General features: G+C 49.1%; 1 protein-coding gene across 1 annotated transcript in view; it reads right to left on the bottom strand.

Annotated features, from left to right (window-relative positions):
• Positions 1–18,657, bottom strand: part of SLC24A3 (solute carrier family 24 member 3) — a 424,885-nt gene that overhangs the window by 2,240 nt on the left and 403,988 nt on the right. Inside the window, exons 13-16 of the mRNA XM_018057246.1 lie at positions 15,774–15,940; positions 12,947–13,061; positions 11,669–11,781; positions 1,027–1,092 (exon numbers count right to left, since the gene is read on the bottom strand). Of these exons, the coding sequence (XP_017912735.1) occupies positions 1,027–1,092; positions 11,669–11,781; positions 12,947–13,061; positions 15,774–15,940 (461 nt within the window). The remainder of the gene's footprint in view (positions 1–1,026; positions 1,093–11,668; positions 11,782–12,946; positions 13,062–15,773; positions 15,941–18,657) is intronic.

The raw sequence follows: 18,657 nt of genomic DNA, 5'->3' as shown, positions 1-18,657 counted from the left end.
CTGTCCCAGGAATGCCCGGCCACAGCATCTGGAGACGCAGTGCACCTGCAAGCCAGCGGGCACTGGGAGGTCAGACACAAGGTCCCTACAGGCCTCACTTAGTCTGTATAATGGGGCTGATATCAGTGACTACCTATTGGAGTGTGGTGAGCTCCAGATGGGGAAATTCCCGCAGTAAGCACTTGTGTGACAGTGACAAGCATAATAATCCTAAGTCATACCAACCTGAAGAACCTCCTAAAAAGAATGAATAGATGGGTTTTCACTATTGTGTAAGGCAGTATTTGGTTTGGTAAAACCTTGGCGTTGGAGTTGCATGCTGGTCCTGGAAATGACCTCTCCTGCCCTTGTGAATTCCCATTCTCTACATATGTATGTTCTCATGACAGGTGTAATTCAACAAATAGTTCCTCAACAATTCAGGAAAAAACACATTGCATTTCCTACTGTGAAAATTCAGTAGCGTACATGTATGTAATCAGACGCTTAGGGCAGGTGGGTCAGTCCACATGGTGGTGTGAACTTGCTCCCACCAAAGGTGTCAACTGAGTTGGAATAGTACATTATGCAAGTGGATGGATGGTCAAGGCAGTGCAGAGGCATCAAAGTGCACTCACTGTCCAGCAAGTGTGTCCTCAGTCTTTGAGTGTTGGTCACATCCATGGATTTACGGAGATGTTTAAGAACCTGGAATAGTCAATTAATTGGAATATAACCTTCTGTAGCCTCATCTTGCAGAAAAAGTGAGATTCTCCCTATTGCTTTGGATAAATGTTTGTGTTTGACTTGAGACAGGCTGTGCTTCTGAGAGGAGGCTGGCACCTTTCAGAAAGGGAGCTTTCTCATGGGTTGCCAGGATCCACTTGTGGAGGATACAGCCACAAGACGGGACAACCTCGAGGCTGACTGTCCCTATCCACTGGGAGGCCAAGCCCATCTGGTGTCCAAACAGACTCTGTAGCCAGAGAACCCAAGGGGATGGGGGGAGAGGTGGGGACTGGAGAGCGGAGAGAGCCGCAGACCCACCGTGACGAAGACGGAGGCCAGGAGCAAGCCCACGGAGTAGATCAGCCCCCTGCTGTTCAGCCGGATCTGTGAGAGAGGATGACACAGGGTTAGGCTCCCGAACATCTGCCAAGTTCGAGGCGGTAAATTCTACTGAGGCCAAGACTCTCCTCCAGGATGGAGGGCAAATGGCAGCTTTGCAGTGGGAATGGCGCTTTCCTTGACACCCAGGGGGCACCCTGGCCTGGTCCACCCTCAACCCCATCCCTGCCCCCTCCAGCAGCGGCATTTGCTGACTGCCCTGTGGCCACTTGAATTCTCCATCCGCATGGCCTGATTCTTATTTACTGGGGGACTTGACTTCCAGGGAGCTTCCGATTTCCTGACACACAACTTTTAGGGTAAATTTAATAACGTGGGTCATGAGAGCAATATTTTGAAAAATATGACTAAAATTTTTAATCTCTTTTGCATTCAAATGTCTGTGACCTTCACCTGAACTTGATGGGAAGTGGTGAGTGAGGGTTGCTATTTTGAAAAGGCAAAGAAGAGTTAACATTCAATTTCTGATATTTTGTTTGTTTTCCACAGTAACACAGTGGGGTTAACAGACAAACTTTGAAGATTAAAAAAAATACAAACAACAATTTCTGGAATTCTTAGGAGCCCTGTCCAGTGCAACTTCCCATGAGGCACACATAGTCTCAGTTCCCTGATCAGAACCTATGCCTTCAGCAGTAGAAGCGCAGAGTCTTAACCAATGGGTCACGAGGGAAGTTCAAGGGCAGTAAGTCTTAACCCCGTAAAAAACTAGTTTCTTGGGGTCTTGCTAAGCCAGACAATCTCACCAACCATTCTCACCTCTGGATAAGGCTTGGAGCCTCAACTGTGCAGTGTGGACCTAAACCAGCATCCCCTGCTCCTGCCTCACAGATGCGAGGCCCAGGAAGTGCAAAGGCAGGCGGTCCCTATGGCAATGCCCTTCTGAGAGCAGGCAACGCACTCGGATTGTTCAGCCTTGACATTTAACGTTGTTTTTATTTCTTGCCTTCGAAACTATGAATTTTCATCCTCAAATTCCCTCTTGGCAGTTGCTGGAGAGGAAACAGGAGGCTGGCTGGTTCCTGAGTCAATAGGAATTTAGGCTCCACGGATGTGTCTTTTAGTGCAAATGCACACAGAGACTGCATCACCCCCAGTTTCCTGCATGCATGTGGCTCATAAAACAGCCCGCTGAATCCCATACCATTTGTTTAAGGACCTGAACCTCCAGCCTCAAAGACTCTGACTTCCCCCACATTGCAGTTTAAAATCTCTGTATGTTTTGAGGTCAGCTCCACCCGACCAGCAAATTCTTTTAGGAAAAACAAGAAGCCCCTGGATTTTCATTAATTGGTTTATAACTCGGAACACATGTGGTTGTCACTTTGCATTCTCTAACTTGAGTGGTTTGAACACTTGCTTAGGCTTGGGTTCCAAATGGATACATCCAGCTGGGACTTTACGCTATGTAACATCACAGGGTGGGGGGCTTTCCTTGAACAGTGACATGAGGTCAGAAAAGTGAATGAGCCGACTGAAGAGAAGCACTGGAACACAGCTTTCTCCCCAAAGTGCGTGACCACACACGGGCTGCCCTGAGGTCTCGCAGCAGCTCCTCGAGGTGTCCTGAGCTGCCTGTAAAGGTGAGACAGCTGAGGCTCCAGGAAGTAGCCCTTAGCCCCAGTAAGACTCAGCTCACAGTGTGAGTGTGAGTGTGAGTGTGAGTGTGAGTGTGTGTGTGTGTGTGTTGCGGTGTGTGGTTTCCCCACCTATCCAAGCAATTCTACGACACCAGCTGGGTGTCCTTCATCTGACACTACCTATCTGGAGGCACCGTCAGGTCCCACAGGCTAGGGCTCAGCCCTGCAAGGCTGTCTCCCCCACCCCTACTGGAAATGCAGGTACAAGTCCAGGCTGTCGCCTGTGCTTCTGATGAGCAGGTCATAGATCTGAGGTTCACACAGAGGTTCCAGAAAGGAACCCCCTCCTCGGGGTCAGCTGGTTTGATGGGAGGGCTCACAGAGTTCAGAGAAACCCTTTCCTTACTACATCACTGGGTTGGTTATTAAAACATGATGTGACTCAGATGGATGAGACGTGCAGGGCAAGGTGAGGGGAAAGGCTCAGGGTTCCAGGCCTCTCAGGGCCCACTCTCCCTGCATCTCCACGTATTCCCAGGAGTTCTCTGAACCCCGTTGTTTGGGGGCTTTTACGCAGGCCTCGTTACAGAGGCACAACTGATTGAATCTATAGCTGCTGCTGACTGAGGGACTTCCAGCCCCTCTCTCTGCCCCAGAGTTCACAGTACTGGGAAGCAAAGTTCCAGCCCTCAAACTACAGGGTTGGCTCTCCTGCCAACCAGCTCCATCCTTAGGTGCTATCCTAAAGTCACCTCATTCACATAAAAAGATAATTCTGAGGCTTTTAGAAGCTCTGTGCTAGAAAAAAAGACCAAACATAAATTTCTTACTACAAATCGCAGTATTACACAAGGCCATGGAGCTGGTAAGGGGTCACGTCTGCACTTAGAGTCAGGCTTCAGCCTGAAAATTCTAGACTCTCTGATGCACCCTGCAGGGCGCAGGGGAAAAGCCAGGGCTTTCTCCACCTGCTAACTCTCTAGGCTTGCAAATGGGCCCCTCTTACCATCTTGGTGGCACCACCTGACTTCCTGGAGCCCATGCTGGCATCTGTGGTCTGTGTCTGTGGCTCCTCCTCGAGCTTTGGAAGAGCCACCACCCACCTCTCTGGTCACACCTGCCCACCCCCTACTGGGTCACCCCCACACACACCTGGAATAAAGTCCTCACCACATCCTCATCTTCAGAATAGAGTGGTTTCGGGAGGGATCTAAAACTTTGATGGTGAGACTGAATCTACTTCAGGCCTTGGTGACCCAGGAAAGACCCTGCTGCTAAGTAGCTTCGGTCGTGTCTGACTCTGCGTGACCCCATTGACAGCAGCCCACCAGGCTCCCCCATCCCTGGGATTCTCCAGGCAAGAACACTGGAGTGGGTTGCCATTTCCTTCTCCAATGCATGAAAGTGAAAAGTGAAAGTGAGTCACTCAGTCGTGTCCAACTCAGCGATGCCATGGACTGCAGCCCACCAGGCTCCTCCGTCCATGGGGTTTTCCAGGCAAGAGTACTCCGAGGAAAGACCCTACCTCCCCCCAAATATCACCTCATTTTTACTAAAATCTAAAGAGCAAGATTCACCTGAAGGGAATTGAGTGGTGTCATTGCAGCCCCTAGGGCCTTGTTAGAACAGCCTTGAGAAGAATCATTCATTGCGAAGCCCCCAGACGATCCCCAGTTACCCCACTGGGTCTGTGGGAACAGCCTGTGGCTAGGCCCTGGCAATGGCTTCTGCATTTTCCTGGTTTCCACGGTGTCAGTATTCCTGCCAAGGTCAAGTGCAAGCTGCCCACGTGGCCTCACTGAGAGTGGAGTGGGGAAGGGCTCCGTGCAGCCATCCCGGGGTTGGGGCAGGGTTTGCAGAAAAAGAAAAACTGGCCTGGCAACTGGAACAGAAACTGCATACCAGAAGATCGACTCAAGAACGTTCATCCTCGAGAACATTCTTCCTCGAGAAGGAAGACGTGGTAGCATTGAGAACCAACTGGTAGGTTCTGGTGCACTGGCTGAGTCGGACACAGCTTTGCTCTCAGAGGGTGAGGGAAGATGACACCCCACCCCCACTGCAGAGGCAGTGGACATGGCTGGGTGGCTTCTCGGAGGAGGTGACAGCTGGAGGACAGCTGGCATTAGAAGGAGGACCTTGGGAAGAGCCTTCCTCCATGTGGCCAGTCTTTCTGGAAACATTCTCCTCATCCTGCCCTTTCTGGCTGACCACCCCCCCAGCCTCCTTCCCTGAATGGTTTTCTCACTACCTGACGTCAGGGTATGGTCCTGGTTCTCTTCTCTGTTTGCACTTACTCCCTGTATGAGCTTTAGGCTTAACAACCCATAGCAACACTCCTGACTGTCAGAGGTCTTGCCTCTGAATTGATCTCACTGTCTGCCTGATGTCTCCACCAGGATGACCCTCAGATACATCACACCTCATCTGGTTCTAAGCACAACCCTGAATCCTGTCGCTTAAATATGCATTCCCACCCTGGCTCCCCTGGGGGCTCTCTCCCCCAGGTCACATATTCTGTTTTTCCTTCAAATGCTTCATAACTGGTCTGGCTGCCCTCTGTCTTGTCTGGCTCCACGATGGTGTAATCACTCACCTATAGCCAGACGTCCTGGAATGCGAAGTCAACTGGGCCTTAGGAAGCATCACTATGAAGAAAACTAGTGGAGGTGATGGAATTCCAGTTGAGCTATTTCAAATCCTAAATGATGATGTTGTGAAAGTGCTACACTCAATATGCCAGCAAATTTGGAAAACTCAGCAGTAGCCACAGGACTGGAAAAGGTCAGTTTTCATTCCAATCCCAAAGAAAGGCAATGCCAAAGAATGCTCAAACTACCGCATGATTGCACTCATCTCGCATTCTAGCCAAGTAATGCTCAAAATTCTCCAAGCCAGGCTTCAACAGTATGTGAACTGTGAACTTCCAGATGTTCAAGCTGGATTTAGAAAAGGCAGAGGAACCAGAGATCAAATTGCCAACATCCTCTGGATCATCAAAAAAGCAAGAGAATTCCAGAAGAACATCTATTTTCACTTTATTGACTATGCCAAAGCTTTTGACTCTGTGGATCACAACAAACTGTAGAAAATTCTGAAAGAGATGGGAATACCAGACCACCTGACCTGTTTTTTGAGAAATCCGTATGCAGGTCAGGAAGCAACAGTTAGAACTGGACATGGAACAACAGACTGGTTCCAAACTAGGAAAGTAGTACATCAAGGCTGTATATTGTCACCCTATTTATTTAGCTTCTATGCAGAGTACATCATGAGAAATGCTGGACTGGATGAAGCACAAGCTGGAATCAAGATTACCGGGAAAACTATCAATAACCTCACATATGCAGACACCACCACCCTTATGACAGAAAGTGAAGAAGAACTAAAGAGCCTCTTGATGAAAGTGAAAGTGGAGAGTGAAAAAGTTGGCATAAAGCTCAACACTCAGAAAATTAAGATCATGGCATCTGGTCCCATCACCTCATGGCAAATAGATGGGGAAACAGTGGCAGACTTTATTTTGGGGGGGTTCCAAAATCACTGCAAATGGTGACTGCAGCCATGAAATTAAAAGACACTTGCTCCTTGGAAGAAAAGTTATGACCAACCTAGATAGCATATTCAAAAGCAGAGACATTACTTGCCAAAAAAGATCTGTCTAGTCAAGGCTATGGTTTTTCCAGTAGTTATGTATGGATGTGAGAGTTGGACTATAAAGAAAGCTGAGCCCCGAAGAATTGATGCTTCTGAACTGTGGTGCTGGAGAAGACTCTTTAGAGTCCCTTGGACTGCAAGGAGATCCAACCAGTCCATCCTAAAGGAAATCAGTCCTGAATGTTCATTGGAAGGACTGATGCTGAAGCTGAAACTCCAATACTGTGGCTACCTGATGTGAAGAACTGATTCATTTGAAAAGACCCTGATGCTGGGAAAGATTCAAGGCAAGAAGAGAAAGGACGACAGAGGATGAGATGGTTGGATGGCATCACCGACTCAATGGACATGAGTTTGAGTAAGATCTGGGAGTTGGTGATGGACAGGGAAGCCTGGCGTGCTGCAGTCCATGGGGTCGCAAAGAGTCAGACTTGACTGAGCTACTGAACTGAACTGAACTAACCCTTTCCCCACACTACAGCTAGACTTCTCTTTCTCAAAGGACGGACAATCACACCACCCCCTTTCTTGTCCCCACGACCATGGCTCTCAGTGTCCCTGCTCATGTGGCCTCTCTGGGCTCCAGTTCACCCCTGCCACTCATCCCTGTCCATCCCACAGCCCCTACCACAGCCCCAGGAGAGGAACTGTCCTTGGGTCCTTCAGCGCCTGGAACATTCTCATTGGGTCTTCTACTAGCTGTTCCTTTGCTTAGAAAAAGCCTCTCACCTTCACCTGCTTCGCTTCTGATAATCTCAGTTTCTCAGGGTAAGGGTCATTTCCTCACACGCATCCAGGTGCCCTGGCCCCTGCACACACAGCCACATGCTGCCCTGAATGCTGCATGGCCAGCTCTCAGGAGCGCAGGGGTCACACTGTGCGGTCACGCCCTCCCAGAGGCGGGGGCTCCAGGAGCGCAGGACAGTGTCTGTCTGGCTCACTGGGGCGGCCCCAGCGATGGCTACCAGCTCAGCACAGAGAAGGCAGTCAATTCGTGTCTGAGTAGAAGAGTGACCTGGACAGAGGGGTGGGGGGAGAACGCTTCCAATCACTTCTTTTTTCCTCCATGGATTCTGGAATAAGGTGGACTCTTGCTTGGAGAGAGAGAAAGACAAGACTCCCTTGCTGCCCCTGTTCGCTGCTTCTTAGGCTTCTTTTATGTCTCTAAGCCCCAGCTCAGAAATCTAGATTTCGCCCTAGCTACCTGGAGCCTGCCCAGTGACTTTCTTAGTTTGGTGGGAGCAGGTGGGAAAGACTTATCACCGAAATGGAATAAGAAGTACTCATTTTCCAAACCGACTTTTAGAAATAGCTATTACTGGGGGCACTTAGGTAGCTAGCTGGCTTCTGAGCAAGACACAAGTACTCAGAAATGTCAAAATCTGTGCAACTGCCTTCCTTCCTTGCTGTCAGATGCCTGAACCTAATACTTTGCATAAAACAGCTGTCGCAGTGGTAATTATCCAGTAATCATGACCTGGAAATCCATCTAGGCGAGATGGAAAAATGGCTTCAGAACTGTAGCAGCTCACTTGCGAGGGTGGGGAGGCCATTAAATCCACACAGGCCGCTGAGTACTGATATCAGAGAGACAGAAAGATGTCATGGGGTCACTGAAATGCTAACAGGTGGAGGCCCCTGACTGTCCTTTCAGAAGGAACACTCTCTCCTGGAAAAAGTTGGAGGCGGAGAAGAGGGAAGACTAAACATTCAAGACCAATAAGCCTCTAAATTTGCTTTTCCATGAGCCTGAAATCAGCTCCAAGCAACTTCTGCATCTTGGCCTGAAGTTACACATGCCCCTACAGTGTGGCTGGGTGTGGGGGGCTGGCCCAGAGGGCCTGATGGAAGCTGTGGAGGGCCCAGGGCGTAGACAAATGGGTCACCTTCACGGAAGGATCCAGAGTGGTTCCTCTGACATGCAGATGGAAACTGCGGTAGACTCACCTCTTACTGCGGCTGTGGGCAGTGGCTGTTTGAGCTGCACCAATGCCTGTGGGATTTTACTCCTAACTTTTTCTGGATGTCTGAGAATCACCACCATGAATGTACATTATTTAACTGGGCTGAAATACAGCAACGCTCTCAGGAGCTACTGATGTATAAGGAATGCTCATCCCTACAATTGAGGAAATAAAATGTATTCTCTATTTAAACAAGGTAAATGTCCTGCTGCATGGACGGCAAATGCCAAGGGGACAAGGTCTCATGCTCAGGCTCCAGCAGTAGGGAAACAGTGTGGGTAAATGACTGTCAGACAAAGTCGGTCTTCACTTGTTCCAGCCACGTGTCAAGTGCTTGAATGTCTCATGGGACTAGAGGCTGACTGTATTTCACATTCCATGGCTGGAACATTTCCATCACTGCACAAAGTTCAACTGGGCAGGCTCTGCTCCAGAGTTTTCCCTGATCAGAATTCTCTAGTTAAATTTTCTCTAATTTTCTATGACTTGGAAGAAAAGCTATGACAAACCTAGACAGCGTATTAAAAAGCAGAGACATCTTTGCTGACAAAGGTCCATCTAGTCAAAGCTATTGTTTCTCCAGTAGTCACGTACGGATGTGAGAGCTGGACCATAAAGAAGGCTGAGCACTTAAGAACTGATGCTTTTGAGCCATGATGTTGAAGAAGACTCTTGAGAGTCCCTTGGACTGCAAGGAGATCAAACCTGTCAATCCTAAAAGAAATCAACCCTGAGTATTTATTGGAAGGACTGATGCTGAAACTCTGGCCACCTGATGTGAAGAGCCAACTCACTGGAAAAGACCCTGATGCTGGGAAAGATTGAAGACGGGAGGAGAAGGGGATGACAGAGAACGAGATGGTTGGATGGCATCACCGACTTAAAGGGCATAAGTTTGAGCTAGCTCCGGGAGATGGTGAAGGACAGGGAAGCCTAGAGTGCTGTAGTCCATGGGGTCGTGAAGAGTCAGACATGAACAACAACAACAAATTTTCTATGAAGATCATAAGTTACTTTTATAATCAGAAAAAAGGACTAAAAAAAGGAAAGTTTAATTTGTGGACTGTTGGAAAAATCCAGGAGATTATTTTGGGAATGGCAAAACAGAATCAAGGTGATTTGTATCGAAAGGAACTAGAGAGGCTTAAGTGGAAAATACTGTTCTCAGTGGAAGTACAGAAAAGGATGTGTTACCCAGAAGGGAGGCGGTCCACACGTGACCCAGGAAAAGGCGCTCAGAGGCTGGATGAGAGGGAGTGGAGGGGCAGCTTGGGATGGCAGAGAGACAGACCCTACAATAGCAGGGCACTCGTGGACGTGGCTGCTCTACAGCCCCAGTAAGAGGTTATCCAGCAGGTCCCTCCTGTCTGGACTCCACTCTCAACCTGGCACCCCGGACCGCAGGACTAATTCGTGTCTCCTCCCCTTCCTGGGTAGCCAGCTCCATGAATGACCTGGAGCCCCCTTACATGTAGGTGGGAATGTGAGATTTATGGGAAAGAATATGAAAAAGAAAATGCATATAGATGTATAACTGAATCACTTTGCTGTACATCAGAAACTAACACAATGCTGTAAATCAACTATAGTCCAATAAAATAAATTTTTAGAAAACCAATATGGGGAAAGATGAAAAAAGAAATCAACTCACACACAAAAAACCATTACCTTCTAATGGGAGAATTGGGTAAAGGGCATAAAGAGATAATTATCTGAAGGAAGAATCTAAAAGGCCAATACATGTGAAAAAGAATGTTTAGTCTCCCTGGTAATTAAAGTAAGATTGACTAAAACACAGTTAAAAAAAAAAAACTCATGCTGCTGAATCTCAAAAAACCCATCAAAAATGTCATTATGTAAATCTATGTATCTCATCAGTTTGAATGTCATCATTTTTGATTAACTAAGAGCACCCACAGGGTCTGCCCTGCATGACATCTAGGCCACATGCCCCCAGGCTTGCTCTGCTCCACTTACACGGGGCCCCTTCCTGTTCTCCAACAGGCTGAGTGCATGTCTGCCTCAGGGCCTTTGCACAGCTGTTCCTTTTGCCTGGAATGCTTTTGCTCTGCCCTGCCCCAGTTTCTCCATGATTGCCTCTTCTCTAGTTATTCAGACTTCAACTCACAGTCACCTCTTGTAAGGAGCTTTCCCAGAACCCCCTCTGTCCCATCTCCCAATTTCATAGACAGCAGAGAAGAGATCTTAGCTCCTTAGGACACATAATGCTTCCTTCCAATGTCTTGTGCTTATCTTAACTTGCCGGTGAAATCTTCCTGCCAACAGGTAGATTCACATGAACCAAACACGTATGGCCTTTCTCACCATGTGTTTAGAAATTTCAATGGACACACTCTCCCTACTTGAAACAGGTGCAAGGGAAGCAACTTGGAAACAACCACCATCTTATAAATGAGCCACGATCTTTTCTTTGGAAAACACACTTACCTGAAACACATACAGACAGACTAAAGCATGCTCAATGACATGTTCAGAGAAGCACCAACACTGGGTTGGGTATGAATACTGCAGAGGCGTCATCCTTTTTTCCCTCCCTGACACAGACAGAAACCTCTAACTGCAGTTTCTCCCTCCATCTCTGGACAGTGGCTGGGACAGGAGTGCCCCTCAGCAGAGGGGGATCACTTTGGCAGGCTGGGAAAGAGTACTGACATCTAGCTGGAACTCCCAAGTCCCCATCTGCAAATCCACCTGGAGTCAGAGTTGGCTTGGTCTTGAGAAAGAGCGTGGGGCCGTCATTGCAGAGTGTGATGGTCACCAGATTCCTGGCAGAGACAGCGTCGTGTACTTTGTATCCTTCCCTTCAGGAATAAAATATTTTGCATGCAAAACAAATCCTCAGAGCAAGGGTTGGCGAATTAGGGCCTATGGGCCAAACCTGGCCCCTCTGCTGTTTTTGCAGAGTCCATGAGTGAAGAAGGGTTTTTTACATTTTTTCATTGGTTGAAAAGTTTTGAAAAGAATCATAATGTGTCACCACATGTGAAAGTCATATGAAATTCAAATTTCAGTTTCTATACATAAAGTTGGACTGAAACAGCCACGTTTATTGACCCGCCATCACTTGTTGCTGCCTTCAGGCCAACACAGCAGAGCTGATGACGACTGTGATGGAGACCATCTAGGCCACGGGGCCTAAAGTATTTACCATCTGACCCTTTCCTGAAGCTTGTAACAGCTCCGTCTGCTCTTGAGTCCTGAATGTCCCCACGTGGGCCTGACCTTGAGAAGACTTGGCCAGGAGAATTTGTTTCCTCTCAATGCAAGTGTTTCCACACCTCCTCTGCCCTGAGACATAGTCCCAGTGGCTGAGGTCACCAGGGAGAAAATTCCACTTACATAGGATCCGTAATCCACAGCCAGGGTCTGCAGTGCCCAGGGGAGACCGAGCCCGATGAGGATGTCAAAAACATTGCTCCCGATGGAGTTGGACACGGCCATGTCCCCCATGCCTGTAAGGACAAGAGGTCACTGGAGTGAGGAAGGTGGTCCCTGGGGGGTGTCCCGGCCCTTGAAGACTCTCTCCAGCCCCTGGCCTGACAGCCAGAGACCTGGTGGGCAGGTGGGCCAGCCCAGGTACTCGGGTCGGTCCCAGACCATCCATGACTGTAGGATGATTCCGATTATAAAATAGTCATTGAATGTGTATTTTCAATAAATAGAATGAAATACACATGCTATTGAACTGCTGAGCTTTACTTCAGATATGATCATTGGTTAAATGTAATTCAAAAAACTAAATCTGGTTGCAAGAATTCTGAACTATTCTGTGGAAAGGAATAAACTCAACAGCCTACAAAGGGCTCATGAGTTCACCAACCTGCACAGTTCAGTGTCATTATCCATCTGCTCCATATCCGTATCTTCTTCTAAATAACTGAGCAACATTAAGGAAAATAATGTAGCCAGTAGAATTTTGTGAGGACCAGTGGAGGACACTTTGCCAAGGGTGGGAGCTATACACTGTTTGCTGAAAACCAATCTCCTCCCGCACAAATCAGGTTCATAAATGAGAGTAGGTGCTGGGGGGCCAGCTGGGGGGCTTCCACCCAGGGGTGGGTAGACTGTAATGTTGGTTTTGAGGGTGGAAGGGTCTGTCACACACTGAAGAGTAACGTCTGGCACTTAGGCTATGAGGTCCATCCTCTCTAAGCTCAGTTTCCTCATCCATGAAATGGGTATATGACTGTCTCTAATTCACAGAATTGTTAAATTAAGTAAGATCAGGTGTCCAAATTGCTCTGTTCAGTGTGGGGCCATCATCAGCAGATATCAGCTATCACTGTATTTCTTACTATTTTTAATCATAGAAACAATACAATCCCGGAGGGGACGAGGGGACAACCTAGTATACGAAAGGGTATATGGTATACCTATGTAGGTATATAGTATACCTAGTATATAGAAAGGGTCTCTGCCTTGCTCGAGGGTGGATCTTCTGGCTTGTTTCCCTGTTATTCTGATGCCAGCAAGCCTTCTGACCAGCCTGGCACTGAGGTGGCCAGCGCTCCTGCACAGCTGGGATGCGGTGCCCTTGTAACTGCCATGCAAGCTCCCCCTACCCCATAAGTAGGGAGGCCTGGCTTCCCTTCCCAGCCCTCCCCACGTGGGCCCCACCTTGTCTGGCCACAATGAGGCTGGCCATGCAGTCGGGCACGCTGGTTCCAGCTGCCAGGAAGGTGATCCCCATGATGACGTCAGGAATCCCCAGCGTGTAGCCGATGATCGTGACCTGGGAGCGGGGTGGGGGTGTGGGAAAGGGAGGCAGGAAAAGACGGTGAGCGGAGGGCCGATGCCAGCCCCGCCGGCCCGTCGACCCTGTCACCAAAGCTGAAGAATCTGCAATCTCGGCGGTCTAGGGACAGTGTCTGCGTTCCGTGTCAAAGACAGAGGGCCAGGAATGTCTCAGGGAACAGAGAGGTGGAGTTACAGAGCCCATGCTTTCCAACCAAAGACTGGCCTTTTTCACACGTTCCTTTGGGTGAGGCAGGCGGCCTGAGAGAGGAGAAACAGGGTTGCTGGAAAAAGGCAACAGCAGGACAGTTTTTGAACTCAGGATGTTCCTGGGGACCCAGAATGGATGGCTGCCATGCTGTGCTAGGAAATCCACTGTCCGTCTCAGGTCGGCTGCATGACAAGACTTTACGAGAGTTGGGAGGGGGCTGAATAACACCACCCAGTCCAGTAAGAAAAGCTGCCAGCTGCCGATTCCTTCCCTCCCTTCCTGGCAGCTTGGGAACATCATCTGCCCACATCACCTTCTGCTCCACAGTGGCTTACATCTGCCTAGAAGTCAGGCGCTTTTAGTGTAACTTACTTAACTCTCACTACAACCCCAGGGTATACCTACTGGTGTCATCTCCATTCTCCGAGTGGCCCTGGGGCATCCCCTGCCCAGAGAGCAGGCACGTGGGCATGGGCAGCACCTCTGTGTACACAGGGGGCGGGTTAAGTCAGCCCAGAGGCAGTGCTTCTATTCTGTAACTGAGCTCATTCTGGCTCCCAGTTTTCAGATGGGCAAACTGGGAGGACAGCAGTGGGTGGGACGGAGTGACCAGGGGTGGGTGGCACAAGTGAGTGAGTGGAAAGAGACCCGTTCCGGGTGCCCTGGCCTCAGGAGAGGACAACATGCAGGAGCTAAACGTTAGGTCATTGTGGGATGCACCCTCCCTCACGTTCTATAAAACTGCAAGAAATGCAGACAGCATGTGGCCAGTACCCACTCCTGCCAGCTCCTCCAGGATCCTTGCATGGGAGTCTGGCCTCACTTCCTCCCCTCCAAAGGTTTGGGGGACGTTATTTAAATCTGCTAGGATGCCTGGCTTGGTCTCTTTCAAGCAGAGGCTGTGTGTCTCATTTCCGCCCAGTGCTGGACTGATTTGCGGTGGCCTCGGGTTCTCCGCCTTCCGTGCTCCAGGGAGGAAAGGGAGACACAGGAACACAGCAGCTTCTTGGGGCTGCTCTGGAGCCTTTTGTGCAATGGAGCTGCAAGCATCCTGCTCACCCGTGTTTTTCTGTTCTCACCCTCCGTGGGGTCCCTGCACGAATTGTTTTGGCTCCGTGGGGCTCAAGCTGGGAAGAGGACCCTGTCCCCGCTGTGCCTGAGGTTACCATGGTTACAGCTGAGGCTACCGTGCTGGGAAGCGATTCTCCAGGTGTCTGTACCAGATCTGGAGGGTTTCTCTTGGTCTCCCCTTACTCCCAGTCCTTTCCCAGGGCTTCTCCGAACCTCCCCCAGAGTGGAAGGAGGCTAACAGAAAGAGGGTGAGCCTAAGATCTGTCAGCTACTTTGCATGTTAGTGGACTTCAGAGAAAAACCACTGGACACCTGGCGGTCAGGGATACCAATGCTATCCCCCAAAGGTGGCACCCGACGAAAAGGTCAAATAAAAACAGTGATGGACACAGCGTGAGGGAGAGACCCCTGCCTATGCGATTTGGATTGAAGAATAACATGTCTATGATGTTGAAGGCAGGGGATAATTACGAGTCAGTTGTGTCAGGCTTACACATTTGTTATTACCTCCAAAATAATCTTTTCAGAGCTTTTTTTAGCTCTTGAGTTTAATTCTCCAGCATCTATATTTCATCTCTAGCCGATGCTCAAGCACAATGAGATGTACGTATGTCATGGTTTTTAATTTCTTCCCAGCTCCAATTATAACGAATCAGGGCAACTCCCCAGTTAAAAACAAGCATCGTGCACGGGCAGTGAGTGCACTCTGGGTTTCCTAGGATGGCTTTAGGGCAGAAACGCTTTTGAGCGAAGGCCCCTCAATCAATGCCAACTCTTGAATCATTGTTTCAGCTTCAGAAGGGACCCTTGAGCATTCACTTGGTTCAGTGACTTCATTTTCTGGTTGAAGAAACTGAGCTGAGATGGGGAGTGACTATGATGGATGGAGGGTCACTTCTTGTGCCTCCCACCTTGCCTCCATGCTGGCTGCCTGTGACCCTGCAGGTCTTCCCACCAGAGCGGGTCGGGTGTATGCCCCCAACTCCACAGATACTTGGCAGATGGAGGCTGGGTGGAAATCTCAAGCCAAGGCCCCAGAAGGCCCCCATATTTGCCTTTGCCCTCCTGCATTCCAGTGACCCACTGTGAAAAGACATTCCCCAGGCAGCCACTGGTCCAGAGAAAATGGGCAAACACAGAGCAGACACAAGCCCCACCTGCTGCCTGAGCCAAAGGCACCCACACTGGAGCTGAAGGCAGGCTGCTTAGCGGGTGCCCGGTGAGACCAGTCACCCACAGTCTACCTGCCGACACATGAGCAGGAGGATAAGTTCTGATTCTAAGCCACGGAATCTAGGGCTGGTTGTTACACAGTGTATGGCAGCAACAGCTGACTGATAGAGTTACTGGGCTAAAACCTCTGCCCTGGCTCCCCTCTGGTTGAGTTTCTCTCTGAAGGGACCCAGCACCCTGGTGTCCTGGACTCACCATCCACACCATCATGTAGGAGAAGGCTGCGATCCACAGCGTGGACGAAGCGAAGGTCACCATAAACCACTTTTCCCAGCGGGGCTTGTTGCAGTTGGGGACGGTGAAGTACAAGACGAAGCTCAGGGGCCAGGTGAATGCCCACTTCACTGTTTCCAGTTTGCCAGCTGGGAAAACAAAGGCAAAACAAACAAACAAACAAATCAGTGAGGCGCGTTTTCCTGCTCCATCCTCAGCGTGAGTGTCCCCAGACATTAAGCCTGACTGTGGTGCTCCTTACCACAAAGACTCGAGTGCCTTTCCACCCACAAGACCAAGAGGAATAGAAAGTGCCCACCTGCTGGTAGGCCTCAAAATGACAGGATGCTTCGCTTCTGAGTAATACAGAGCTGGGGGTGCAGGGGGATGGTTTGGCAAATGGAGCCAGGTGGAAAAGGATGTGGAGGATTCTCAGGATATAAGTGGGGTGTGGGGAAAAGGGTGGGGTCCGGGTGAGGCAGGGGAGGGGCAGTAAAGGCCACCAGCCCCCTCTCAGTCCTCCCCATGGACAGGCAGCTACATCTTCCTGGAGTCTAAGGGGGTCAGCAGACACAGCGCCACCTAGTGGAATTTCTCAACATTGTCCTTCAACTTGCGGAAATTTTGATGGATGATCTGAAAGCTCTCAAGGTTGCCAAAGCATTGCTTGAGTGTTTATATGCCAAGCTGCTATGGATTTGCAAATTCATAATTGCTTCCTGGCTCTATCTGCCTGCTGCTATGGACAAGATGATGGATCTGTTAGTAATGACCTGTTCTACCATCTCAGCTGCTGAGTGCCAGAGACAATGGTGCCTGTTTTACCACGAGTTCTTGTAGCCTCAGATTCGAAAAACCCATTAGCTTTCCTTTGGCCATGACTACCACCCTGCTTAGTGACTGAACAACAACAATAACAAACTATCCTGCATTAAGCGCTAACTCAGCTCTGAAAAGAAGTATCGACCAAGATCTGCAGAAAGGTCTCTGCATCCTTTCTGGACAACTTCCCACCCCCTACCACCCCAGAGGAGTTCTTTCTGTTCTCCAACTTCAAATAAATAAAATCATACAGTATTTTGTTTGTTTGTTTCTACCTTCTTTTATTCAACTTAATGCTTTCTGAGTTTCATCCATGGATTGGTAACTCATTCCTAATTGCTATGTAGTGTTCCAGCCTGTGAATACACTGCAGTGTGACTGCATTCTCCTGTGTCTGGGATTTGGGCTGTTGCCAGTTTTCAGGTATTACAACTAAAGAGGCTGTAAGCTTTTCTGTGTGAATCTTTCTGTTGGGCATGTTTTCATTTCTCTTGGGCAAAGACCCAGGAGTAGAAATGCTGAGTCACAGGGTGGGTGTTTTTTTAACTTTATGAGAAACTGCTGAACTGTTTTCTAAAAGGACTGTTCCAATTTGTATTCCCACCAGAGTTGAAGTATTTTTAAAATTACATTGTGAAAAGTGATGACTAAAATGTTTAACACAATTTATGTTATAATTGTATACTAGCATCCAGCACTTACTTCATACATCTTTCGCCAGTCTCCGAATATTTTCTTAAAACTGCGGTTAAGTTACATGACACCACTTTTGACTCTTGGTCTCCCTAGACTGTAAGGTGGTCTCTAGAGGGAGAGAGAGGGGGGGCTTTCTTATCAGTCCCCATTCTTTCTGTTCTGTCTGAATCAAGTGCCTCAGTTCTTTAAACTCCCTGAGCCTCAGTTTCCTCACCTGTGGAAGGTCCACGGGGTCACAAAGAGTCAGACACAAGTGAGGCGACTTAGTACTCCCACATACAGACATACAGACACATACAGCATACGTGTGTGCTGTGCTCAGGCACTTCAGTTGTGTCCGACTCTTTGCCACCCTAAGGACTGTAGCCCGCCAGGCTCCTCTTGTAGGTGGAATTCTCCAGGCAAGAATACTGGAGTGGGTAAGCCATTCCTTTCTCCAGGGGATCCTCCTGACCCAGGGATCGAACCTGGGTCTCCGGCATTGCAGGAGGATTCTTTACCATCTGAGCCACTGGGTAACCCCATTATATAATATACAGCATATTAAATATATATAAACATTTGTGTATTAATATGCAACATGTCAGGCCTTCCCAGGTGGCTCAGTGGTAAAGAATCCGCCTGCTGATGCAGGCGATATGGGTTTGATTCCTGGGTCTAGAAGATCTCCTGAGGAGGGAATGGTAACCCTCTCCAGTATTCCTGTCTGGAGAGTCCCATGGACAGAGAAGCCTGGTGGGCTATAGTTCATGGGTATATGAAAAGAGTTGAACATGACTCAGGATGCACACACAGATGCAGCATATTAAGTATATACAGTATATAGAAAGCATGTTATATGCGTGCATCACATCAATCATACATGTGCACATGCTATATATGTGCACACACACCTATATTCATGTACACACATATATGCATGCATGTCCTATACTCCTCTATTTGTATACCCCCACACAATTACGTACTTGTAATGATACACACTCCAGTCAAGCCTTAGTGGCAGAAACATGCAAATACAGGTCCCTGCAAGATTCCCGTGGGAGGGAAACAGATCTTTACCCAGTGGCCAAAGTATCTTGGCCTGAGAGGACCCTCGAGTGCCCTCTGCTGGCCCGAGGGCCTCTGCTCGCTCACCGCTGTGAGGAGGCAGCCCTGCCCAGGGGAGGCCCTGGCTAGACACTCAGCCCCCAGTCCCAGCCTTGAATGGTGTTTCTCAGCAGCTGGTGGAGCAGAACAGGGGCCCACACTCCGGCAAGCCCATCCTCACTCCAGAGGCAGAGCCAGGCGCTGACCTTGCTCCCCGGCATGGCAGAGGAACCCTGAAGATGGCTGGGGGACCCCAGGC

The sequence above is a fragment of the Capra hircus genome, chromosome 13 (genome assembly GCF_001704415.2).
Source record: "Capra hircus breed San Clemente chromosome 13, ASM170441v1, whole genome shotgun sequence".
Classification (NCBI taxonomy): Eukaryota; Metazoa; Chordata; class Mammalia; order Artiodactyla; family Bovidae; genus Capra; species Capra hircus.
This window is presented reverse-complemented; position numbering and strand designations above follow the sequence as displayed.